At 40.0% G+C, this 26277-nt stretch overlaps 1 protein-coding gene across 1 annotated transcript; it reads right to left on the bottom strand.

The window, feature by feature from the left end:
- Positions 1-723: 723 nt before the first annotated feature.
- On the bottom strand, positions 724-25183 carry fgf12a (fibroblast growth factor 12a). Its single transcript, XM_015000122.2, has 5 exons — positions 23908-25183; positions 17786-17896; positions 11365-11468; positions 3583-3781; positions 724-2826 (listed from the first exon to the last, which is right to left on the bottom strand). Exons 1-5 carry the CDS (start codon positions 24101-24103, stop codon positions 2711-2713), a joined length of 726 nt encoding a protein of 241 aa, XP_014855608.1. The 5' UTR covers positions 24104-25183; the 3' UTR covers positions 724-2710.
- Positions 25184-26277: the final 1094 nt, after the last annotated feature.

The following is a 26277-nucleotide window of genomic DNA, read 5'->3' as shown; positions in this document are numbered from 1 at the left end:
GAATTTTAGAATCAATGCATATTTTTTTTTAAATCTCACAATTCATAATGCATACATGAGTGTGTTTGAATGCAGTGAAATCATCTCCAAACATAAAAATATTAAATCATATTTTCAATATTTCAAACAATTTCAATGCTTTTGTCCCCCTATCACACATCAATAAACCCACAAAAAGAAAAAAGTGCTTCGCTGTTTCTGACCGCCTTACTCACTCCCATTCTTTCACCAAATCGGCCCATTCTGCTGTCGGCTGACAATGTACATATCCAGTTTCATGCACAACTTTAACTCCACACACATATCTCATATACACAATATAAACGTCTGTAAAAAGATACTTATATGCTGGTCTTGCCTTTTGACTTTCAGTGTCACATTAATCATAATGTACGATTCACAGTAATGCAGTATTGCAGGAGGTGAAGTGGAAGTTGAACTAATCTACCATTAGCTCTTGTTGGTGTCAGATGTGGGCCTGGATTTCAAGTGGAAGACCCTCCCAGATCCATGACGATGACATGCCCACCACCGCCGCTTGCTCTGTGCAGTTGAATGTGTGCTATTAACTGTACAAACTACCAACATGGCAACCAACAGCTTCCTCCCACATGTACAGTAGCATATATATATATATATATATATATATATATATATATATATATATATATATATATATATATATATATATATATATATATGAATGTATAAACCCTAACTAAAATACTGAAACAAGTGTTGCATATAAAATGTTTATTTAGACATATACTCCCCAAAGTCAAAATATATAGATATATATTTTTAGATCTCACCTCAAACTTAAAGAAACGTTTACAGTCATGTGATGGTCATGCTTTGTATTTGTCCGTTTTCTTCTTCCAGCGTTCCTAACATGACTACGTTCAGCTGCGCATCATCATCCACCTCCACGCCAAATCGTCCGGCTTTGTGCAATGAGAGCTGAACCATAGGCAGCCATTATTTCATTTTATTTTTTTAAGTCAGGCTTCATCACCGAAACAACTGCGAGACTTCCTGAGATAGATCAACTTAAAAAGGAGGCTAGGAATGAGCGTAGCAGCGTACACAGTATGAGGTGTACCAGTCAGATCACAGCCCTGTAAGTGTGTAGATGTATGAAAAATAAACTCTTCGTCATAATGCAACAGATGGCTCATTTCGAGTCCGGTTGCTCAGTCAAACCTTCGGTTTTCACTGTGATTGAAAAGCAGTAAAAATAATTGTGTTAAAATATTTGCATGACAGATTGGTGGTTTATTAAACAGTCAGGCACCCTTTCTGTCTGCATTAAAAGATCCCTAGTGATTTCACAATAAACGTAAAGGGAGTTCTGGAACTTACAATTCTTGAAAGTTAAGAAATTCACCACCTAAGCCTGCTAAACAAAATGTTGCTTTTCTTTCACCCTAAGCAAACAAGATAAAATCTTCAGTCAGAGAAAACTTCTTGATTTGTCCAGTAGCTCTAAAGCAGTACATGGAGTGATATTTTTGTGATTTGTTATAGCTAACAGCATCTCTTGATAACTGATAAGGTTTGTTACTGGCCTGGAGTAACAAATGGACGGAGAGAAATCTATCCGTCCATTTGTCCATTATCTAACACACTCATCTTTGTACGGTCGCAAGGGGTGCTGGTGCCTATCTCCAGCGGTCAATGGGCGAGAGGCGGGGTCCACCATGGACGATTCGCCGGTCCGCTGCAGGAGAAATCTACTTTGTTGTAAAGTCCGCACATGACTTTGCACAAACACTACCCGTCTTTCTTACCATGTCATAACTGTAGCAAGATGGCAAACCCCTATTCTTACGCTTACCAACTTATGCAACTTTCTTTGTCAGTCATTCGTACAGACTAGTACACCAGCCACAGCAATGTGTTGTCAGTCCGCTGTTACAGTCCTTTAAAAACATTCTAGATTGCCCTTTATGATATTGCTTGATGTAGTTCTGTCCTGCTACAGCAGGAAAACCGGGAAGTTCATTCCCCACGAGTCACATTGGTCTAACTTGCAGTACACACCTGAGTAAAATACATCCCACCATTTGTAACTTTCAGCCTTGACCTTTGACCTTGCATTCAAGATGCTCTAGTAAGAAAAAAAAATACTCATGAATAAAAAGGTCAAGAGAACTGAACCGCTATTACCCTCATAGTAACCGGGACCCCACTCGGTAAAATAGTCATGACGGTTATAATGATAATGGCTTGGGATATCTTTTACAACAACAACAACAACAACACAATAAAGAATAAAAGTGCAACAAATGTTTAGGAAAAAAAGAATGAAAACTGAACATGTATTAAAGCTTGTTTTTCACAACATAAAAAAATAACAGATATTTGAATATATGTAGAGACCACAAATCCTTTGTTTTCACAGCCTTTTTCTCAGTTTTGCATAAAATGTTGGTCAAGAATATATATATTTAAATATATATATATATATATAGATATCTAAAACATTTTCACAGGCAAGAGTTCAGTTTTGTTTTTGTTGTCTTGGTTGTACAGTAATAGCTCCTTGCAGCTGTCCCACGCCCTCTTTTGTTTAAAAAGAGTATGGAGGTCCAGATCTCTCAGGGGGAGCGGTGAGGTTTATTTTTTCCGACTTGACCCCATCTCCCTGAGTCAGGACGAGGCCGACCCTCCCCCTCCTACCCCCAGCTGGAAGTCCCTGTAACTGGTGCTATGTGGAGTCTTGATTGACAGCTTTCCCTCCATTCATGGTGGGAGTCCCTGAGCTCTTCCTGGAGCGGTGCTTGTCCTCTATCTCATGCAGCGACGGCTCCCGGTACATACAAACTGTGGCAGAAGTGCAAACAAAAGGGAGGAAAGAAAAAGGACAAAGATAGGAGGTGATCAGAAGGGGACGGCGGAGAGCAGATTGAAGAGATGGGCGTGCAGACACAGACAAGGTCAGGTGTGAGGTTGGGACAATTATACCAGGCTGAGAGGGAAAAGACAAGGGAACGAGGACACACTGTCAGCACTTTTTTTTTTTTATCACACAGCTTGACAGGTTCTCATGATAAGACTGATCTCCTGAGAGAAACACATGCAGCTGATACCACTTAGCCAAACTGTGTCGAAACAGGTAACATGGCCATTCTGTCTTCAAGTGATTCTTAAATCTGTGTTTTTTTGTTTGTTTGTTTTCAACACAGTGTTTACATGTAATGTTAAGGCTACATTCTAAGATTTTTAAACTAGTAAAATTTGTTACAATAAGCAATGGAATAGGATTTATAACATAACATAAAGTCGGACATGTAAACATTTTTTAACCAGAAGTAAGAAAAATATGATTATGCCTTGTTCCTTGGTGTAACAACTCCCAGGCTCACATTGTGTTGCTCTAGTATCCTGTTTGCAGTGCGAATGCAAATAGAGAAATTACTCATTCAGGAAGAACCAATACTCCTATAATCCCCCAAAAACATTTAGAATAGCCCAGTCAAACAGATGCTGTAGTTTAAGACTGAGCAAAACAAAAAAAATAAAAGAAAAAAAATGAGAACAAGCTAAATATTTAAAAGCTTGCTTTAAACACTTCCATACCTTCAATAGGCCTGGGAACAAAGTGAGACGAGGGCTTAGTTTTCTTGACCCGATTGCCTTTCATGACTTGTCCCTCCTTTGTGAGGCCGAGGAACCATGCCCTGCCCGACTCTTGCTGCCGGTACACAGTGGACGAGTAGATCACATAGTAGTTTTCAAAAACTGACTCCTTAAACCTGCACTCTGGTGTGAACACCTCCTGCAGAATAAAAATGAAACACAAGCAAGGATGCAAAGATCAGCAGTAACATAGGGATGGATTAATTGTACATCAGCTCCCTCAAAAATCTGCCTGATTCCACATCAGAAACAACATTAAGTGCAAAAATAATTATCAGCATTTGAGACTTATTGAGAAATGCGTTATTTAGAGCCTCACACACACACACAGACCACAGAGATATACACAGAATTATGCTATTATTGGAGTCTTAGAAATGAGAAGATTTGTATCTTGCGATTTTATTTCTCAGCCACAAGTCAAGGGGACTGAGAAAAGGACAAAATAATGAGAGGCAACGGTGAAAATAGAAAGGACCCGAGACTGGAGAACGTGTCAGAGCGGAGCAGAACAACAGAGCAGAACACTAGATCACAATCATGACAGTGAAAGAGTGAAAGAAACAATACACTCAACCCTCCAATCCATCAACGCTACGAGATACTGTAAACTGGGTCATTTATAAAAATGTAATTAGGGTAATGGTACCATTTCATTTAAAGTTTGCATCTAAAACTAATCCCAAACAAAATCTATATTTACTGGGCTAAGTGTTCTGATTAATGAATGCTGATGAAGTGGATCTTAAGTTCTTCATCTTTAGCCTTCGCCGCTGCTCGTCCATCCCTAGCAGCGCCTCCGGAACAAGCGAACGGGGCTGAATCATAAACCAACTCCAATCGGTTTTAAAGGAGGCGAAATGTGTTTGTCCATTATAGAGCGGCTGATGCACATCAGCTAGTTTAGAGGATGTTGGACCGTCTGAGTTTTGGCAGACTTTGCGCTCTGTGTGTGGGCGTGTGCATGGGTGTGTGTGTGTGTGTGTGTGTGAGAGAGAGAGAGAGAGAGAGTGTGTTTAGCCCTGAGCTGTATTTTATTTATTAATATATCCTTCAGGGCTGTGTGCCCTTTCACGGTTGTCTGTTCGACTGACAGCCCAATTCTGCTTCCTGCTGGAGGTGACTGTGCATCTGTGATCCAACTCAGGCTGGGGACAGATAAATCTGTTTACTGTCATATTATTGGGTCCAAATACAAGCCTGCACCTTTTATTCTCAAATTCAGACCAAGTTACCCTCACAGGGATAAAAATTATTAGTTTTTTTTTTTTTTTTTTTTTTTTAAGAATTAAAAAAACACAACCTAGGTTACGAATTCAAATCCTGTACCAAAACCCTCGGTTGATCAGGTTGGCGTTCTGTAAGATTATTCTGAACTAACGTGACAAACTGGCTTGTTTCATTTACGTGCACTGGTTTCATGCTATGTTGTGTGCAGTTCCTTACTCAGTGCTTCAGATTGGATTTTTTTTTTCATGCAATAAACCAACACAAAGCAGAAAACGATTATGAAGTGAGAAGGAAATAATAAATGGTTTTCACATCTTGTCAATAAAAATCTTAAAACCGTTGCATTCATTTATGTTTACCCTGCTGCATTATGTTTTTGTGTAACATTGGCTCCAATTAGAGCTGCGGGGGGCAAGGGGGTTCTGTGTGTCTGCCAGCTTTTTTGTGTTTGCCCATTTTTCTAGTTCGGTCAGATGGGAAGACAGTGTTTGTGAACACACCATTTCCCCAACAGATTCTTAATTGGATTCGAGCCAGAAGACAAACTTTTATCCTATTCTAGAGTATTCTGCCACCCACATCAGGTTTTACTAATATTGACCTTTATGCATATAACTGCCATCTTCAAGTTTCTCTTCCCAAGCAGCAGGATTTGTGAAATACATAAAAGTTGCTGAATGGACAGACATTCCTACCTGAACTATAGATATCTACACCTATGCTTTTAATGTTAACTTATTTGATTAGAGGTAGTGTTTGGAACATGAACATGATATGAAAATGTTCAAGGGGTATAAACACTTCTGCAAGGCACTGCGCTAAGAGGTGCACTGCAAAAATGATAACCAGAGTTATATGAAAATTGGCTCGCCTGGACCAAATAGTTCAAATAGCAGCAGAAGTATAAGGTTACAGGCGAAACTGCTGCATAGGTGATAAATGAATCCTGCCAGAGACACGTAATTAGAAAACAAAGGTTGTATTTTTTTATTTTTATGAAATCTCAATTTCTGCTCAGTCACACTGTTGTAAGTTCAAAATAAACCTCAGTCAGCAGATTATATCTACAAGTATTTTTCAATGCGCAACATTTCCTTTTTTTTTGTTGTTGTTTTTATTTTTTTTTAATGAGCCAGTGTGGTCTCATTATAGCGAAAAACAGCAAAGGTGAAGAACTCAGGCACATGGTTGCAAGTGTGAAAATGTCTCACCGGTCAGCAGGAGGGAGGACAAGCTCTGCAAAGACCTGGTGGTTCAGTTAATCTGGACCTGCTGCGAAATGTCGACTGTCAACCAGCAGACGTTTCGCACACCGGTGGAGCTTCAGGGGTCACATTGCGCCTGTCTGGCCACACGAGTTGGAGAGTGAACATATGTGTTGAGGCAGGTAGAGGTTTGGCAGTGATGCATTACATGGCAGCAAGCTGTTGTTTCTTCTTCCGCACACACACGCATGATTAATACTATTGTAACCTTCATGATCAATCATTTGGCTTCGCAGACAAGCTTCAGAATCGCCAGTAAAACATGTCCACAAGGACGACCACGATGACTGCTCATTACAGAGATAGATGGACCTATTTACTCACGGACTTAGATTGGGAATAACTAAATCAAAATATGACGTGAAGATTCAGGGCTAGATTGACAAGAAAAAGTAGGGAAGTTCAAATTATCACATGTATTTTTGATAATTTCATGTTTAACTGTGGAGCTTTGTAACGCCAACTAGTCTTACAAGCACAAACCATTAACTATGTTTCTAACACGAATATTTACTGATTTCAGAAAAGCTTACGGTCTCATATATAGTTACAATACATGTATCGTATGAAGTATTTAACATCTAAAACGTAACGACAAATCAAAGGTGTTTTTTTCTCTCAATTATGAATTTGGACGGTGAACTTATTTATTTTTCATACTGTAGACGTTTTTATTGTCTTGTGACAAAAGGTCATTACACCTTGTGTCACAGGAGGGTGTAATGGTAACATTAATAAGAACAAAATCAAGATGCCTTCAGTATCTGAGTCTGGGTTACTGGAAATGCTCCACTGACTGCACCCAGAATCTGGATTTGCTACTTGCTCCTTTCCAGTGAGTGAAGCAGCTTTTTGATTTGATATGAAGGAAACAAGCTCCAAAAGTATCTTCAGATAAAGTTTAGAAGGGAAGGTGAATGCCTCCATTTTAATACGGCACTAAACCCTTGTTATCTGTGAGGGATTTAGCCCCTCCGACAATCCCACACCTCACATTGAACTCCTGGGAATTTTATTATTATCCTTGGCAAGATTCAGTTCAGGGATGTGAAGACGTCACTTAAAACGACAGAAACTTTATAGTTCACTTATATCCTTCAGCTTTCATTTCCATACTTTGAATCTTTTGTCAATCGTGTTGGAAGTTTAAAAGTGTTTCCTTGAAAGAAAGAGACAGGCTACAGCTACAAATCGGTCACACACACAAAAAAAACAAAAAAAAACAATGTAAATGGAGAAATACACACTTTAAACCAGGCATTTGGTTCAACGGCTTGATTCAGTGTAGGGGACAAAAGATTGTGACTTCTGTAGCTTTTCTCGCTTTATTTGTTTTGAAGACAAAACTATCAAGCAGCACAGGATATAAATCACAGCTGCGGTCAAAACAACAGACTCAAACATCAGCCAGACATTTTTCTTCTACAAACAGAAGGAAAAAGTGACGAGCCACGGAAAAATACACATTACCATTTGTCACTCAGGCCACATTCCCCTTTCATTTCCTCGCTTAGTTCTGACATTATCGGTTTTACGATAGATAGATAGATAGATAGATAGATAGATAGATAGATAGATAGATAGATAGATAGATAGATAGATAGATAGATAGATAGATAGATAGATAGATAGATAGATAGATAGATAGATAGATAGATAGATAGATAGATAGATAGATAGAAACTGAGATGGAGCAGTGGTTGCTGCTGTGCAGCAAAGTAGGTCATATTGTGTGTTATAAATAATGGAAGCAAACTCTTTATTGTAGATGCTCAGCCCCCACGCACTTCATTGCTAAACACTCCACATAAGCGTTCTCACCCAACTCAATGAGCAACAGCCCCGACATCGAGCTCTAAACTCCAAATACAGAGAAGCAAGCCACCCACTAGTTTTACTGCGTGCAACCCATTTAGCTGATCAACACCAATCGCAAAACTGAACTTTGAGAATCAACCACATACAAAACACTTAAAAGGACTACAGTGTCGCTTGCAGCTGCAACCTAACAGCGAGCATGGAAGCAATATGGGCCTTTAACATTCTCTCAATAGGAACAAACTGCAAAGAAGCAGAGAAAGCTAAATTAAAGGACAGGAGTGTGGGGAAGGGAAGGTTTCTCTTTATAATTATTTCCCTGAAGGCAGGAGAGAGGAGAGCTACACATCACTGGTTTACAATAAGGTAATGTGAAATAAGACAAGAAAAATCAGTGAGAAAGAAACTTTTCAAGTTAAGAAAGACAAAAGAGAGGTCTGGTAATCTTACAGAAGAGGAAGTTAACCAGAAAATTTAAATAAGAACAGATCAAATATAGGGGGAAACAGTCAAGACAGGAGCACACATTAAAGGTGGGAAATTATGATAGGTAAATTAAAGTGAATGGTGCTCATAATGTGTGAACACGGAGCAGAAAAGCTCCTCTCTACTGTAGTTTTTTAAGACTTTCGGTAGTCGTTCCAAGTAACATGCTGAAATATCTCACGGTTAAAATAACTTAGAAAACAGGCAGCTCTTTACTCCAGCTTTGCATTTTAATTTAGCTTGTTTATGAGTATCCTGCGCCAGTCTATGTTTTAAAAGCCCCTAAATGATCCACGCTAACTCCCATATATGCATATTTGAGCATATTTCCCCCTGCTTTGCATTTTTTCATCACTGCTCTGCATGTGCTTGGCCAGAAAGTGGATCACATTGAACCGTTACTGCAGAAATGCCCTTCCTCTTCAAAGGTCAGAAGTGCACTCGTCTGCATAAAACATTATCAGTCAGAATGTATTTTTCTGAAAGCTGCTGAAAAAGACAGCAGACACCTTACCTGCTTCTAATTAACAATAACCTCATGACTCTGGTGTGAATAATGACTTCATGAAGCAATGAACTGCTTTGGGGGGTGTCATACAGCATCTCTTAGAATCAATTTGAGAAATGAAAAATCTCTCCATCTAGTTGTGATTAAACTTTCATTAGGCTTATATGGGTGGGTGTCGCGGGTTTTATTGTAGATACTATATCGAGGCTGTGAATTGTGGGTTTTGTTTATGAGCTTGTAGTTGTAAATGAGCTCGTCCACCTGGCTGAGTCTTTACGGCGCTGGGCTGAACGACCTTCTGCACGCTTGCAACTGGCTCATGCACCTGTCGTGTCGTGCCGGAGTTGTGAAAGTCAAGAAATTTTGCTGTGAATAAATTACTATGCTATGTTTATGAGACTTGAAAGATTTAAACGAAACGTGCGCCACTTCTTTGCCTTGCTTTTGACTTTGGGTCTCAATAAAGCTTTTCCTGGTCAATAAATTCAGGGAGGCAACAAGATAGAAAAGAGATTTACTGTGTCCTTCAACTATTTATGAGTGGGAAAGGTTTGATGGACACTTTGCGAATTCCGACTTTTCATTCTTCGTGTCTGAAAGGCGTTCAGAAAACCATGACCAAGCTCCTCGGCTGAGGTCTTCAAGCAAGGCAGCTTTCTTCTTCTTTGCTGTTCAGAAATACTTCCTTTATTTGGATTTTAAAAAAAAACCACATTACAGGTTTCATGTATGTGAGCTGTGATTTTTTTTTCTATACTTATACCTCTCTGCTTGCACAGTTTATTCCTCCTCTTTCTCTACGACCAGGTCTACTGTCACTCGTTCTAATGCTATCCACACTGTCCCACATGGGCTTTTTATATATTAAGCTATAATTTGAAATTTCACCTAATAATATAATACCTAACTTGGCATGATCAGTTATCTGTATCAAGGTATTCAAAGGCTTTAGAAAGATGCCAGAGAAAGCAAAGAATGCATGCTTCTCCCCATTGCTCCCCTATTGTGCATTCCTCACTTTAAACTTAACAATGCAAGCTGAGGCCTCGTGCCAAAACCATTAAAACTACCACACTAAATGAAGTTTTGTTTTTTTTTTCTTTTGCACACAGATTCTGTCACTGCTTTGTTACTGTGAAGGCACCAGCAGAGGCAAGAACAAGACTAAAGCTGCAGCTTAATGAATTCTGACTTAACTTCTCTTTCGAAGGTTGTCAAGTAGAAGAAATAATAGTACAGATATTTTGTTTTAATTTACATAAATGATGACTTTTGTCAGCTAAAAGAATTAAACAGAAATGTTTTTTTTTATTATTATTATTAAAGTGTAGCCTAAATTTCACAATGCAATCTTGTGGACTATTTTCCAGTGACAATTTGGCTCTAATTCCACTCTGATGATGACAGCTTTGCAATCTGCCAACAAGTGCAGCTGCTCCAGGAAAATTGTCATAATAAAACAAAGTTTATGTAAGCAAAAAGAAAGATAAAAATTAAACAGATATAAATATGAGGGCACGGTTACAAAGGCAATAACATAATCATGATGCAAACTGGTGAATGTTTTTATGACTTCTATATATTTTAAAACTTTATTTCAGGCAACATAATTTAAAGAATAATGAAAGTTATTGGAGCTGTGAACTTCGTAGTGAACTAAGTATTTCATATGAACATTAATTAATGGACTGAATTTAGACTAGTTAGCCACAAATGAGGAGGAAAGGAGGACATTTGGCACCCCAGATAGAGTAAAGCTGCTAAAATGAAATAACAATCATTTTAATAATATTAAAAATATAATTAAGTTGTATGTACAGTCATATAGCACCAGCGATTTTCATGTCTTGGGATCTTTCTACCAATAAAATAAATCTGTTCAAATTAAAAGCTGGATTCCTCTGTCTTCTCAGTGTAATATTATTTCACTGCAGTAAAATACAAATATCACACATAATTTCCAGGGGCATCAATAAATATGGACGACGCCGTGTTTAATAATGATTGTGCAGTGTAAGAGGAATTTTGAATAGAAATGAAAGTTGAGCAATTCAATAAAATTTGTTTACAGTTGCCAGTTTAGCCCTTTATTAGCAGCCAGTGCAAGAGAAGAGAATCCCTTATAGAAAAGAAGCACAAAACTCAGCAGCAAATTAAATGCAAAACATGTGCTGTACTTCTTCAAAGACAGTGGGGGGTAGGGGGGGGTAGGTGTTGCAGAGCAACACAAAACCACATCTGAGAGGAGCCACTGAACTGAGCAGAGATAAAAGGCTTTGAATAAGCTCAGTATTTACAGCAATGGAATATTAAAACAGACAACGACCAGAACAATGCGAAACATGTGTAAGTGAATAATTACGCGTGACAGCGACGGAGAAATTTGCACAATCCATCAGCCCGGCTGGAGCTTACCGAGCTGTAGAGCATGCCCTCGCCATTCATGGCGATGTAGAAGCCGCTCTTCACCCCTTGGATGGCCACCACTCTCAGACCCACGGGAATAAGATTAAACAGGGCTGCAGAGCGGAGCAGATTGAAGCAGAGGCAGGGAGGCACAGAGAGGCAGAGACAAAGGAGACACATCAAATACAAAAAGGACAGAACAGAACAATTGAGTTTGAACTTAATTCTTGACTGTACAAGCCTTGATCTGTGGTTTTTGGCTATCCGTCAGCAGCGGAGGGAACAGGACACGGGTAATAGGGACACTTCACGGTGGGTAAATAAGAAATCTGAAGGTATATGTTGACGGCTAACGAACAGAAGGACATATACCGTACTACCACATATCCTTCTCATCAGATCTGGCTGGCTCATTTAAACACTAGAGAGAGGTTGAGATTTTAAGAGCAGTAGCCATCTCACACAAATTTAGCACAAATGTGTAACAAGGTGTTAAGTAAATTATTATTTCACTGTGGCTGCATTGTTCTAAAAGAAATTTTAGAACAATGTGTCCTTTAATTTGAGTACATTTATTCAGTAAGTAAAACCAAATGACCAGCGGTGGAAGATGCCTCTTGTGTTCCACCATCACAAACGTAAACATGTAGAACTTGCTAAGCTCCACTGACACTTCTGAAACCTTAATTACACTGCGGTTATGTACGTAAACAAGTCTGCCTGTTGCTGAAGTTGTCAAGTGTCACTATCCTAAAGCTTTCAAAGTTAGGCATCGAGGTTAGGCAGCATTGACACTAGGGGGCGGTTCTGACTTAGCTTCCAAATTCAGAGCAATGTTTTAGACAATACAAGGTGGAAGAAATTTGACAATGTATAGTCTGAGAAATTGAAATAAATGGGGGCGCTACATTACACGTGACTGTTTAACACATTGTGACAAGTTGATTTAGGAAACAAGACGTTCTGTCATTATTTTTTCATCCTCGTCATCATTTCCCTTCCTTTGGCTGATTGCTACTCGAGCTACACCGCGCAACACTGCTGCCGTGAACACCAGTGGCACTGCTCTATTTGCTACATTGAAACAGGCGTCCACAAGCTCTCTGATTAAATAGGCAGCAAATGAAGGCAGAAGATGGACAGAAAACCCTGTCCATATGCATCTTATTTAGCGTCGGGTATAAATGAGCCTTCGCAGGAACTGCGCCTTAGCTGATTGTGTCAGTTAAGACTGATATTGAGATTTACAGCAGTGAAGGAAAACCAATTGCTGTCTGGTTCTACACTGCTTTTGCACACAAAGGCTTGGGTTTTGTCAGCATCTGTTTTAACTAATTAATGCAAGTAATTGTCCTTATATCTCTGTATAGTTTGGGTTTCTACTAGGTTGTTCTGCCTGAAGAGTGTTACTCTGGTTCTACTTAGCATATAGTAAAAAATTATAGGTAGTCTATAGGAACAGGATGATGATTGTCAATCGTTGCCTCTGTTTGTTCTCCTGACTGAGCCATGACTTTGACGGACATTAGCCTGGTGAAGGTGTGAGGCACTCTTTACCTGCAGGGAACTCCATGCATAGCTGAAATGATTGCTCTGCAAGTGCCGATGGGGACTATCAGATAAAACTGGCAGGGAAAAGCAGAGACGTGTCAACACAGGTCAGTCCTCTGAGCTGATTCAATTTCACTCAATAAATATCGACATGCTGCTTTTGCCTGCCAATGGTTTAAACCTGCCCTCGGGCCACTGCAGGCCGGCCATTCATAAAAGCCTATAAATGAACGGAGTTCAACTTTCAATTTACTTTGTCAGACTCAAGATTTTTCTTTTTATTTCCTCTCCTCATAATTTCCGTGACCATTGGTTCTTCTCAGACAGAGCCTGTAAAAAGTGCCATTCACAACTTATCCCGGCTTGAAAACACATAAAATATAGCATGCTGCAGAACTATTGTACTTTAGTTCTGGTCCGTTGTTCTTGCTCTAATCTGTCATCTAAAATCATTTATTGAATTGACAGGAGTCGGCAGTCGGCTATCGTTTAAACGTCCGGCTTTTCTATTTTCAGCCACTGATTGATTTCATTATTACAGCAGCACTGACTCCTTGTAAAGAGTATCTGATGACTATCCTGAAGGTGATTCTTCTTCTTTAATACCCCCCTCAGACAAAAGAGAGAGGTCTGGATGGCACGGGGAGCATTTAAGAGATTTCTCGGGATCTTCTTTTGTTAAAAAAAAAAAAAACAGGACATAAAGTGGGTTGAAACGCATCAGTAAAGTAAAAATCCTTGAAAACGGCAAATCTTCCCGCCGAACGGTAATCGTCTTGAAGTAAATCCTGCAGTTAGGCTGAGGAAATTTTATTTAACGTGAAGACTGCCAGCATTGCAGGAATTACTCATAAAAAGTTTAAAAGGACATCCTGCCAAATGGGAAACATGAAAAGCATTTGCTCACACCCAAAAACAAACTCCAAATCCAGATCCAGCCGCTAAATTGTTTGTCTTGTAGTAGTCCTGTTGCACCTGTGGTTATTAGATTCTATTTAATTTGACATTTTGGACCGTGATCAATATAACAAAATTAGTTATTTTATTAAACTACACTGAGGGAAATGTAAGGGAGAATATAAACAATGTAAATTTAACACAATATAAATACCTATTCTACGTAAAAAGCTTTGTTCAATATTAATCTGCACAAAAGCCAAAGTTCTCATTAATATCCCGACCTTTAATTTCAACATCAGTTTCCCCAAAGAGAACTGTCGGAGACCAGTCCAAGACACTAATAGATGCTGAGCAAAATTTTCAGCAGGGAGTCCGATTTTCAGCCAACAGAGGATAAAGTCTTCTGTTCGGTTTACAAGTAACTTTGGTAAACTTTGAAATATTAACCAAACTTAGACATAACCAGCAGAAATGGTGAAATTAGCCTTGACGTGTGATGATTCTCGTAATTTTCAAATTATAATAGTTTTTGTTATTAAGTAATGCATCTGATGCACTTGTGAAACTGTGATGTATGAGTTTAGTTGTGGTTACAGTGATAATAATTCACAAAGTTTCCAATGCATAGGGCTTTCTTGGCATCAATGTGAGTGTGTGGTATTTGCTAATTTACCTGAGTTGCTATTTTAGATTTAAATATTTAAATATTATGAAATGCCAACATATACTATCGCAAATCTCACTTGTGAAAATGTGTCAAACCCCTCGGTTGTTTAAAAAGGTTTATGAGGTGGGTCTGTTTGATGAGGTGCCAACTGATGTCAGCTTTAATTAAAATCATCTTAACATGAGTTGACGCAAAGTGCCAAAACAAGATGCTGTCAAAATGTTAATTTGGGGAGCCTGTGCTCCCTGTCTAACAAGCTAGAAACATTCCCACGTGTAAAACAGTCAGATGATTGGATAAATTTATGGTTAATGACCAACAGTACTGAACAAAGTTAAATTATTGGTCAAGGAGTGATGATGGTAGGGACATAACTTAAGGTTGGTCAACACATTATTTAGGGTGTTGATTTACAGCTGAACTGAGACTTTATGTTAAAAGGCTGCTGTGTGTGTCATCTTCAGAAAAAGTTTATGGCCATCAGTGCTACATGGAGAGTTAAAGACTAAGACTGGCAGGTGTCTCATTACCAACAGACTGTGCAGTTAATTACCGAGTTTGATCAACTGATTAATCACCGTTCAGATTTAAACAGGCAGTTCGTTTAATTAATCATGTTTCATTTCAGTCGTTTTGGTGTACAGCTTTGCATGTAAGCCAAACTTCAACTAAAGCATGCAAATTTACTTTACTTATTCCAGAGTTCAAAACAAAGCAAAACACTTTGAAATGAGTCACGTTTCATCATGCTTGTGCCGAGCTTCTGCCTCACAGAGCTAGCAGCAGCAGCAATTAGCAAACGCCTGGTGGAAGTGCAGAGCTTATCATACAAACTAATTCTCAGTCCAACCTTCCTAAGAACATTGCTAAAGGCTTAATGAAAGAGCATTGTTGGTAACGTGCTGAAGGCGGAGTGTCTGAAAGAGTAGGAGCTTCTTAAAGAGACAGAGGCCCAATTTCAAAGTGTCAAATTGTGTTGTCAAATTTGTTTTAAGCTATGTATATATAAACAGCATTTTTAAAACAACAGAAGGAAACTGTTACTTAACTGTGCAATAAAATAGCACTATGTGCCTGTAAAGTTCATAATATCGCCCCTTTAACCGCTACTTTAATTGCTCCATTATTTAATCTTCACTTTCATTGGATTTGATTAAGGGGTATCAGATTAAACATAAATATTGTACCAATTACCTTCCATTTTACATTTATAAGCAACTTTGTGCGGCTCCATCACATAAAAACCCAATAAAAATTTTTTTAAAAAAACATTAAATAAACACAGAATTTGTGACTTTAATACAAAAAAACTTCCAAGAGGTATGGGTACTTTTGGGAGGCTCTCTGGTCAATACATTACAAATACGTTTTATGGGGCAAAATGGTGCGATGGCAGTTTAACATCATTCTGGTGACTAAAAAAACAAATGCACAAAAAAAAAATAGTTTATGTAAAATTGGGTATCATCGGATTTAGAATACAAAACTGCATTGAAAATAGTATCAATTTAAATGTACATGTATATGTGACATGTACATTTGAAAAAAAAAAACAACAAAAAACTATGCTCCATGCACAACCAGTCGCACTCATAGTGTAAGTGAGTGAAATTGGTTGGGGGTTTATTTGTCACAACAAACGGTTTTGTGCTATTCTCAGCACAACCATCCGTTGCGGGAATACAGCAAATAATCAAAAAGTAAATTAGGTTCAGTCTGAGCTCATGTTGTGCGAAGCATGCGGACAGCACGTGCTGCCTGGAAATAAATTACCGTATTCCATCTGCCAGGGCTGAGGATGCGGCAGGTCAGAAGGTGATGTGGTTCAAGGGTGTGGGTAATCTATTATTCTAATAATCCACCCCGGCAATCAATGGTTCACTGCAAAGAGCTGCATACTAAATATCCCTGCTCCATTTTCATTACTTTTCGGTTGCGTTGTGTGTTTATGTACTCTGCTGAAAACACTCTGGATTTCTCTTGCACAACCTGTGGCTTTCCGCTGCTCCTTCCGTGTCTTCCTTCGGACTGTGTACGAGCTCGAGGCATCTCGAATGGAGAATTATTCATTGGGCACAAATGGAAGGTGGTATTTTTAGTTTGCTATGGCTGAATTATTCACCACATTCCTCCAGCCAGGGGCCAGCGGGACTGCTTAACTAAAGGATTACCACGAGGTGGGGAAACCCTCCACAATACAATAAAATCCTGCACTCCAGAACACAATAGAGGTACCTAAAATATCAATTTAAAAAAAAGTGCTTAACTTGCAAAGACAAAATGCAATATGTCAATTTTCTTATGCTGTAATCTACTTTGTCCTGAAGACCTTCATTTGTTGTAAATAGCTTTAACTCAACCAGCATCCTCATCGTAAAATATAAAGTGACGTCTGACGGGGAGAGTTTTTTTTTTTTTTTTTTTTTCACTACATGACTGCTGCTATCCCGCAGCTCTGGCTCCAGCTTCCTTCAAGATTGGCAGGATGTTTTAGAGAAGAAAGGTCATGATTAGTTTCCTGACTGGCTTCCGTCCAGAGTGGTAGTGTCATCATTAGTGCTCTGATGACCGTTCTGCACTGACATATATTTATTCCCTGATGCTACATGGGAAAGTCTTTTCAAAGAAGCAACCAGCAGTTCAAGATAGAAGCGTAGATGATTTTATTTCTCTGCTTATTTATTTATTTACTGCTCTGCAAAGGCATTTTCTTACATGGGTCATTATGGAAATGCTTTGTGAAACTTGGAAGAGGTGGCTCAAGGATGGATCTTTGTGGCAAGAAATTCCAGGGGAAAGTAAAATGGTTTCCAAATTCTCATTAGACCATCTTAAATTGTTTTCACAAAATGTGACACTAAAGCAGAACTACATTAATGCAAAATCAGAAGGAATGTTGGGATTCGTCTGAATCACAAGTTTGAAAAATCTCAATACTTTTTTTACGCTGTGGAAAGCGTAACGTTGTCAAGAGAAAGTGAGAGCTCTTAAACCATTGAATAACCATTTGACACATTTTCTTTCCCTGTGATTGCATAACCAGATGCAGGAATGAGGGCATGCTGCGCTGTGAAGACGACTGAACAATTCCCTTCAAAATGCTGAATTTCAGAGGAGAAAATTCATTTTAGGAAGGCCCTAAGCTAATTTTGGAGCACGTTAAGCTGCCCCCCCCTCCTTCCCCCAGCCCATGTACCAGTTGCATAAGAATGATGGTTAAGTGTATATAATGTGGCAAAATGTTATATAACCAGCTGACTCACGAACCGGTAAAACATTTGGAAGCAGCAGCCTCTGTAAAGCTCCACTCACTGTTGTCGCTGTTCTCGTCCTTGCTGCCGTCGATGGTCCCATCCGGCTGCATCTGCAGGTAGAAGCCCTGCTGGCTGAACAGTCGCGTCACGATGCCTTTCAGCTGTGGCTCTGAAATGCACAAGTTCACGCACGCACACGGGCAACACACACACCACACGCATACACAACCACCAGAGGCAGAGCCACGGCAGCATCCCCAACATAGAACATGTCAGAACGAGAGTCGCGCGGCAATGGAGAACATATTACCGTACTTACAGCACTTTCACACACAAACGATAATTCTGAGCTATTTGAAATGCCAAAAATCATCACATACAATTCACGGAGGGAAATAACAGTATCATCATCTACAACAGAGTGCACAGGCTGTGGAAGACGGAGTGTTCAGATAATAGTGATTAAATCACATTTAATAGATTAACAGTTGTTTTTATTATTATCTCTAGACAGCACACGCACTATTACTGGGATCCCTGGTGAAGATGTAGCCTTAAAATATGTTGTTTATGAGACTTGCTGATCCCAAGATGTCGCTCTCAAACAGCAAGATGTTTTTAGACTTCCTGACCACCACACTCAATGAGCATGGTCACTAAATAAACCTGCAGATTTGGACAGCCTTGTTTATTATGGATTAAAATGTTTAAATGTCACTCTGGGTAACTTTTTGCATTTTGTTTTTTTATTTATTTAAAGCATTAAGTACAAATAATATTGAGTCGAGTTGATTTTATTTTATTTCCCACATTAAATAAATGTGCCTAAGTTAAAGGTTAGGTTTTACTTTCTTTCAGCGTGGGTGGAATTAAATAAAAAGATGCATTTCATTATTTCAAGGCTTTTCTGCACCAGGAGTTGGAAGTATTTTATTGTTTAAACCTCTGGAAACAAATGCAAACTTTTTTTTCTGTGAATATATTTTATAAAGATCATATTCAGTTTTTTAACCCAGAGAAAGATGGGTAGTCACTCCAGGATCAATCTCACCTTTGACTGAATGAATTACTTAACCTCACAATCCAACCTCCACAGCTTTCACAATTTAAAAATAACTAACAGCACTAAACATTTCAGGACATACATTTCAGTCTTACCAGCTGTTGGAAGGTTTATGCCATCTGCCGCATCACTTTATGAAAATATAAACGGTTGCACAACTGGCACACTTTTACAGTAGGAGAAAAATCAATGAAAATGCACTTATTTATTGCAGCTAATGCAGGAAAAGTGGATGTTTTAGACGACTTGGAGGTGTTTTCAAACTTAAATCTTGAGTAACTGCGGTTACGGAGAGAATGTCGCATATATCTAAACTTAATCCTCGAATTTTATAGGTAGATTGTTTGAAGTGAACGGACACACAGGTATTTCTTGATGTTATAAAAAGCTGTTGCGGCTTCTTTTTTTAACATAGCAATAACCCCAAAACGACCCCTATCTTTGAGGTGCAGGACTTCTGGCAAGTTGTCAGATTGCTACTCGGAGCTCTTTACACTCTTGAAGTGAGCAGGTGGAAACGAAAATTAGCTCAGGGCAACAAAAGCGTCAGGGCCCCTAGCAATGCCAGGACAAAACTACAGTACAGGTGTAGAAAACGATCTTTATCCCGGAGATGCTCAGCCTGCAGTCTGTCCACTGTTAGAAAAGCTTTTGATTTTTGGGTAAAAGTAAAACACAACCATTGTTATAAAGCAGAGATTTTGGCTCTGCGCATCGCAGTGGTGGAAAACTGCGCAGTTTTTGTTGCTGCTTTTAAAACTAATTGTCTGGAGATTTTTTCATTTGGTTTTAAGTAATAATATCCTTAAAAATTGGACAGTGATTATATACTGTGCTAATGAACATTATTCATTTTCATGAACATTATTAGCACTTTCAACTGTCTTTAGCATCATATGTTTTGTGATTAGTGAGGAACTCCATCAAACTGCTCTTCCGCAAAATGGTTTTCACTGGCAGGGCAGATTGGGCAACTTTTTCATGAGCGCAACATAGACACCGAACTATGCTGCTCTACTTACCAATTAATTTTTCTTGCATTTATACCTTTAAAAGGATATTTTAAACCAAAATGTCAGTTTTTTTTGTTTTTTTTTCTTTAAATAAGCTCATTTTCAGACATGTCGTTTTGTCCTCCTTTTGCATACGTTACTGCATCTGTATTGAATGGAGGCGATCTGCCTGTGGTTCTGCTGAAGTGTAATAGAAGCCCAGGTTGCTTTTTTAGCAGCCATATTGTTGAAAAATAATTGAGTTAGTGTCTCTCATTCTTGATAATACTCATAGATACTTTGTGAGGTTCCTGACTATGTAGGCAAATAAAGCACAGCATCGTCGCTGAACCAAACACATTCCTGCTGGAAAATGAAATCAGTGTCTCCATAAGACGTCTCCATAAAGCAAGCATGCAGTGCTCTAAAATTTCCTGGGAGATGGCTGAGTTTACTGTGGACTTCAAAAATGTTGGTGACATGGCAACCTCAAATCATCACTGACTGGCAACCTCACTGGCAACATGGATTCAGATTAATTAAGTACATCTTAATGATAAACAATATTGAGTGTCTTTTCACAATGATCTAATTTTTTTTTGCAGTATCCAGATAAAACTGCTTTGATTTGAGTGCCAAAACAATATTTCAGCATACAACTGTTATCTTGCAAGTTATACATACATCTCCCGCTAGAGTTTAGTGGGAAACACAAAAAGTCATGGTGGGCCATGCCTTGAGTTTGACATGATATTTGGAGGCTCAACCTTTGCCTTTTGAGTTAATTAGGTGATTAGGGTGTGACACTATAAATACCCAATATGTAAATTTTCACAATATTCTAATTTTCTAAGACACTGAATTTTGGCATGTTTCACTGTCTGTAAGCCATAATCATCCAAATACAGGGTATAAATGCTTGAAATGTTTTAGTCCCTGTGTAATAAATGTATGTAGTATGTAGGCTTAACTTTCTAAAATGAGTGACAAAAAAAAATTGCTCTATCTTATTGAATAATAAAAATTTTTGATGTACCTGTAAAAGTGACATTAGGATGTTTTGGGAAGTCAGGAGTGCTTTCATCAAGATCTTTTTTTTTTTTTATTTCTGACTGGTCTATTACTGGTCATGGCTGACTGAGCTAAAAATCGCCTGACTTCAGTTACCGGTGCATCAAAGTGCAGAGTTATATTTATTTAAGGGTTGCTGAAAAGTTGATGAGGAATCATACTTTACGTTCACGTGTATCTGACGCAATGTCACAAAGTCCCTCAATGTTTGCTGTATGTGTGTATTTGCCTCTGGAAAATGAAGAATATAGTAGGAATTAGCCAGACTGTCCTCCAAGGTCACAAGAGTTGGAGGACACGCAATTAATTTCAGTCTGGTCAGACACAAAGTATCCTAAATGATTTAGCAAAAAGAAACATTCAGAGACTTGCTTTCTTGAGAAAGAAAGACGGCTTTAGCCCGATCCTAATTCAACAGCAATAACAGATGGGATCTGCTCCAAAGCTGATTGCTCCAATAATTACAAGTGTGTGAGATTTATTCACTTTGTAAAAAAAATATAAATAAATAAAAGAAGGCACAAGCGAATGGAAAGGGGGAGCAAGCCGAAAGAGTTAGCCAAGTAGTGACCCAGAGCGAGAGTGAGTTCACGTCTGCTCAACTGTACATCATCCCTGACCGTCAATTCCCAACTCACCTACCCCTGGGTTAGTGCCATCAATTCCTAGGACAGGCCCTTCATCATCCATCACGGGCAGGTTGAGGAAGAATGAGAGTGTGTGTGTTTATGCGTGTGTGCGAAAGCACATGGGAGTGTACACATCAGTAAATCACGTGTGGTAACTACGCTTCCATAAATTACGGCAACAGTGCAGCCCAGAGCAATGGCTGACGGCTCATCAGTTCCAGTCATTTAGCAGAGAGCGATTGTACTGTACACATGTGTATTAGTGTGCGTGAAGGTGTAAACAGATTCCTGCAGCTTGCGTTTGTGCATGAAAAATGACTTTCAATGACAACAAAAACTTGAGATCATTGTATGGGTGTACGGACCATTAGAACGACAATAGATTTACTTCATATCAATGCAGAAAGACAAAAAACATTCAGGTACACTGACGGATGGCATCATGACCATGGGATGGTGAATGATCACCTGCTCTGACAACGTATTCCACAAGAAAGAAAACACATCATAGTAATGTACACCAATATACACACAATATCAACCTGTACTCCACTTACACAGTTGTAAGCAACACAGATTTACAGACACACAACGAGGGACGAGAATAAAAACGGAGTCAACACTGATTGGCGGAGAAAATGAGACTGGAAATGAAAGGAGGCAGAAAGGAGAAAGAGCAACAGACGACCTGCTGGAGGATAGCTTGAGCTCGGTACGGGTGTGTGTGGGGGAGGAGTACGAAATAAAGCTTAATTTTTTTTTTTTTTAAGAAAATAGCCACACAAAGGGGGAAATGAAGAAAAAGAAGATAAAGAAGGCGAAAATCAGCGAGGGAGTGGGTCGTCGGCTGTCAGACAGGTGTTGAGGCCCCCCAGCCCTTCCATTCCCCGTTTGTTTCCTCTCACAAACACCCGACCCCTAACCACCCACCACCCCTCCCTGGCCGAGGAGGTTGTCGACATGGGCGCGAGATGGAGTGGAGACGAGGAAAACACAGCAAACACGGATGGAGGCTGAGCTACTGACCTAGCCTGCAGCCCTTATGGGACACCTGTGGAGGTTTCAAGGGTGCATCTTACGAAGGGGGGAAGGGGGGATAAGAGGAAAAACAACAGTCTTTTAAACAGGCAGAATTCATCAGTTCTCCAGTGTATCTGCTATTTATGGCAATGCATCAGTGCAAATGTAAGGATAATCAAACATAAGACACACAGCATCTTTGCCTTTCCTGCCTCCCTAATCAGATCTGAGGAATTACCTACCAACCAAATGGTACCGAGAAGCTTGACTAATTTGCTCTACATGTAGTTACTAAGATTTAGGAAATTTGTGGCTCTATGGGCACAGATATTGTTTGCTGAGGCTCCACGGACGACATCGTATTAGTCTGTCTGGCTTTAAGTGGAGGAAGACGGGTTGACTGCATCTGTTGTCCTTCCATTCTGCCTTAAAAATTGATGTCTGTCCGCCTCATCCCTCATCAGTCTGTCTGCGGGACTCTGAGTGGACCGGGCTGTCGTTCATCAGACAACAGAACTATCTGGATGAAGGGGGAGGTGGAGGTGCGGGGGACTAGGGTGCAGGAGGGAATGGGAAGAGGAGGTGGCGGTGACTTGCAAGACTAGGCTGTTATCTGTACACCATGCAGGGCAGAACCAGAGGAATCAGACAGGGAGAAGGCTGGACCTCGAAGTTTGGTGGGGGGAACAGAGGCGACGAGTACGTCGATACGGCTCTCAGAGGCAGAGGGCTATTCCTCCCTTCGCTGCAGTAAAGCTCCCTGTCTGCAATAAACATTTACCATTAAAAACATTTAATCTCAAAAGAGCCTTGGTGCACTGCGGTGCGGCTTATCTCCCCTCTGTTGCCCCAATCTGCATTAATATTGAATTAGGTCATTTAAAGCAGCTTTCCCTTCCCCCTGTGCATTCAATTTGCCTTTGTATTTGGGTTTGGAATGGGGGGCGAGGGTGGGGTACAAGAGAGTGGGTGGGAGCCTATTAGTCTATACGTGTGAGAGAACAGAACCTTCTCAGGTTTTATTTGAAATCTGTTGTGTTTGAAAGCAATTTTAGTTCAACATAGCTAATTATTCTTAATGGAGTTCAGTGAAAAACTAAAGGAATAACGTCACGGGAGGCAGTGTTTGCTTTACAGTCAGACAGCTCCTGTGCTTCATGTACAGGACCGACAGATAACAAGAGGACATGCAGTAAAGAAACAGGTTGATTTTTCTAACGAAAAATCAACCGTCTCAGATTAAAGCCCCTGACTGCAGTATAATGTTTCTGCTACTCAAAGAGGGGCGGGTTGCGCAGGGGGTCTGAATGGGTAGGGGGTGTGGGGGGGATTGTTTCCCTACATACACACAACACACATCTGTAATAAAAAGAATTTTTAAAAAAATGAAATTGTCCCCACTGACCTGGTCGCCGCCGAACGGGTCTTTTCTTGCCGCTACAAAAACGGACTTTGCTGAAGACCCCCAAGAAATGCCTCTCGCAGAGAGAGCGGGGGTCTTTGCTGGGGCTGGGGCGACGTTTCGAAGTGGAGACGCGGTCGCTGTTGGATTCCCTCGCCTGGCGTTTCTGCCGGATCAGGGAGCTGGCGATAGCAGCCATCTGCCCGAACCCGATCAGCAAAGAAAGAGTCTATGGTCGCCGCCGGCAGAGGTCGGGTCTGGATGCGCTCCCCTTTGCGTGGTACACGAGCACACGGGACAGGATACAGAACGTCGCTTCTGGGTCTCGGTCCGCCGAGAGTTTTTTTTAACTAAATGTCATCCTGATCAGACAATCCTGTGAGTCCCGCGCATCGTTTGCTTGCTTGCATGCCATGCACCGTCTTTGAGGAGACAGTTGCATGTAACTGTTCCGAGTTTCGGTCGCACCCGACGGGGGGGCGGGGTGAGGAAGCGTGAAATCAGCACTTACCGATCCAGGGACATAAACCTACGGGCAGGGCCGCTGGGGGCCGGAATATGAGGCGTGAGAACATGCAACAGTGTTCGGAGGTCGGTGCAGCGGCGTTGTCATTGGAGAGCCTCAGGTATTCCAGGTGAACGGCGCCGCGTCAAAAAAAACACACACAAAAAAAAACGAGCACGAATCCTCCTCTGCACAGCAGGTCCGTCCTGAGGATCCCTGACGCCTCTTTAATTATGCGTTTCCACCTAAAGCCGAGTAATGTGCGCCTCTGCGTGCGGAAAAAAGAAGCAAGGTTGTCCTAACTTCCTTTGGTTGTTGTTTCACATCGTCACCTCCGCGCACATTGAACAATGAGACCGTCCGCCGCCGGTTCAGACAGGAGCCCATATAAGCCCAGTTCCCTGTTCCGTCGGTGGTACCTCTAAACGCAGTCTGAAGAAAAAAGAAAAAAAAATGGAATCGGCAGCAGAGGCTTTACTCTGCAAGGATGCTGCAGCGCTGGAAATGAAGCCAGCGGGGAGCGATTTGTGTCTGAGGAGCAACAATTAGTTGAAACGAAAGTGCTTTCTGTTGTAGCACACAAATAATGAGTTTTTTCTCTCTCCCTCTTCCAAACGCAGTCGGTGAGTTACATCGCCGACGAGGGCTGAATGGTCCACAGTCTCCCCCTTTTCTGCCTCCCTCTCTCTCTCCCCTTCTCTCTCTCTCTCTCGCTCCACTTTCTCTCTCCTCTCCCTCGCTAACTCTTTTAACGCAATCATACGTGATTGAGGTTCGTATTAGGAATTCACAGGGATTGTTCAGGGATAGATTGATTATCTCTCGATGGAAATATAGAACTAAAAAGCAGATCAAATAGGAAAAAAAAGAGAAGGGTTAAATGCTGTGTGCCTTTTGCGTTAGGAAAAATGGGTTCCTCATGGAGAACATTTTTTATCTTTCATTTACAGTCTGTTAGTATAGAATTTGTGATGATGCCAGCTGCAAATCAGTTAACTAAGAGTGACACAATTACATCTAACTGTTAGGAGAGCAATTTGTCGATAATTTTTGGGCTTTCAGCCACATCTTCACCCCAGCTCTCTTTTTTTAAATATATACATAATAGAAAACATATATAACATACTAGTTTGGTTATAAAACTCCATGCAACAGGTTTGAGCAAACAAAAGGCATGAATGGCCAACAATGCAAAGACAAAACACATGAACGGATATGATTAAATAATAAATGACATGTATAAATGACAACGTACTGACATATTTAAAGATCAAAACGTTACAAACTTCGCCATGCACATTTAAGCACCTCTTGGTTCAAGACCTCAACGCTCCTCATTTTTTCAGAGATATAACATAGTTCCTTTCAAAAGTATTCATACCGCATACAGACTTTCAAGTTTAGAACAACAAACATCAGTATGTTTTATTCGGATCTGATATGGGTGATCAGAACACATTAGTGCAAGGTTGTGATATGGAAAGGAAAGGTCACATAGTTTTAATTTCCTCTTTTTAAATTAAAAAGATGATTTTAATTATTGTGTTGCATAGGTACATAAATCCCTACATGAAATCCAAATGTCCACAACAGCACCCAAGTATTAATCAACTCGCCTGTGCATTCAGCTCTGTTCTCCTGTGGTTACGCCTGCAGCTTCTTTCTCTTAGTATTTGCCCAGTTTTTTGAGTACACTCACTCTGAAGGAGAGCGGTCAATAAATCACGGTCATAATTTTACTGTTGCAAAAACATAGCAAGACATCATTTCACATGCAGTTATTCATTGCAACGACAGTATACAGCTTTAAACAAATGAAAACCATCAAAAAAAAATTAATCAATGCAAAAGCAGCAAGGACTTGCTAA

The sequence above is a fragment of the Poecilia mexicana genome, unplaced genomic scaffold, assembly GCF_051168715.1.
Source record: "Poecilia mexicana isolate PSO_F unplaced genomic scaffold, ASM5116871v1 scaffold_17, whole genome shotgun sequence".
Taxonomy (NCBI): domain Eukaryota; kingdom Metazoa; phylum Chordata; class Actinopteri; order Cyprinodontiformes; family Poeciliidae; genus Poecilia; species Poecilia mexicana.
The sequence above is the reverse complement of the archived record's forward strand: the minus strand, read 5'-3'. Positions and strand labels throughout refer to the sequence as shown.

Excerpts from the sequence above, each read along its gene's own strand:
- fgf12a (XM_015000122.2), bottom strand. The coding sequence starts at position 24,103 with ATGGCTGCTATCGCCAGCTCCCTGATCCGGCAGAAACGCCAGGCGAGG. Across the intron at positions 11,469-17,785 it reads GGACGAGAACAGCGACAACA|CCCTGTTTAATCTTATTCCC; the intron begins GTGAGTGGAGCT and ends TCCGCTCTGCAG. Across the intron at positions 3,782-11,364 it reads AGGGCATGCTCTACAGCTCG|GAGGTGTTCACACCAGAGTG; the intron begins GTAAGCTCCAGC and ends TTTATTCTGCAG.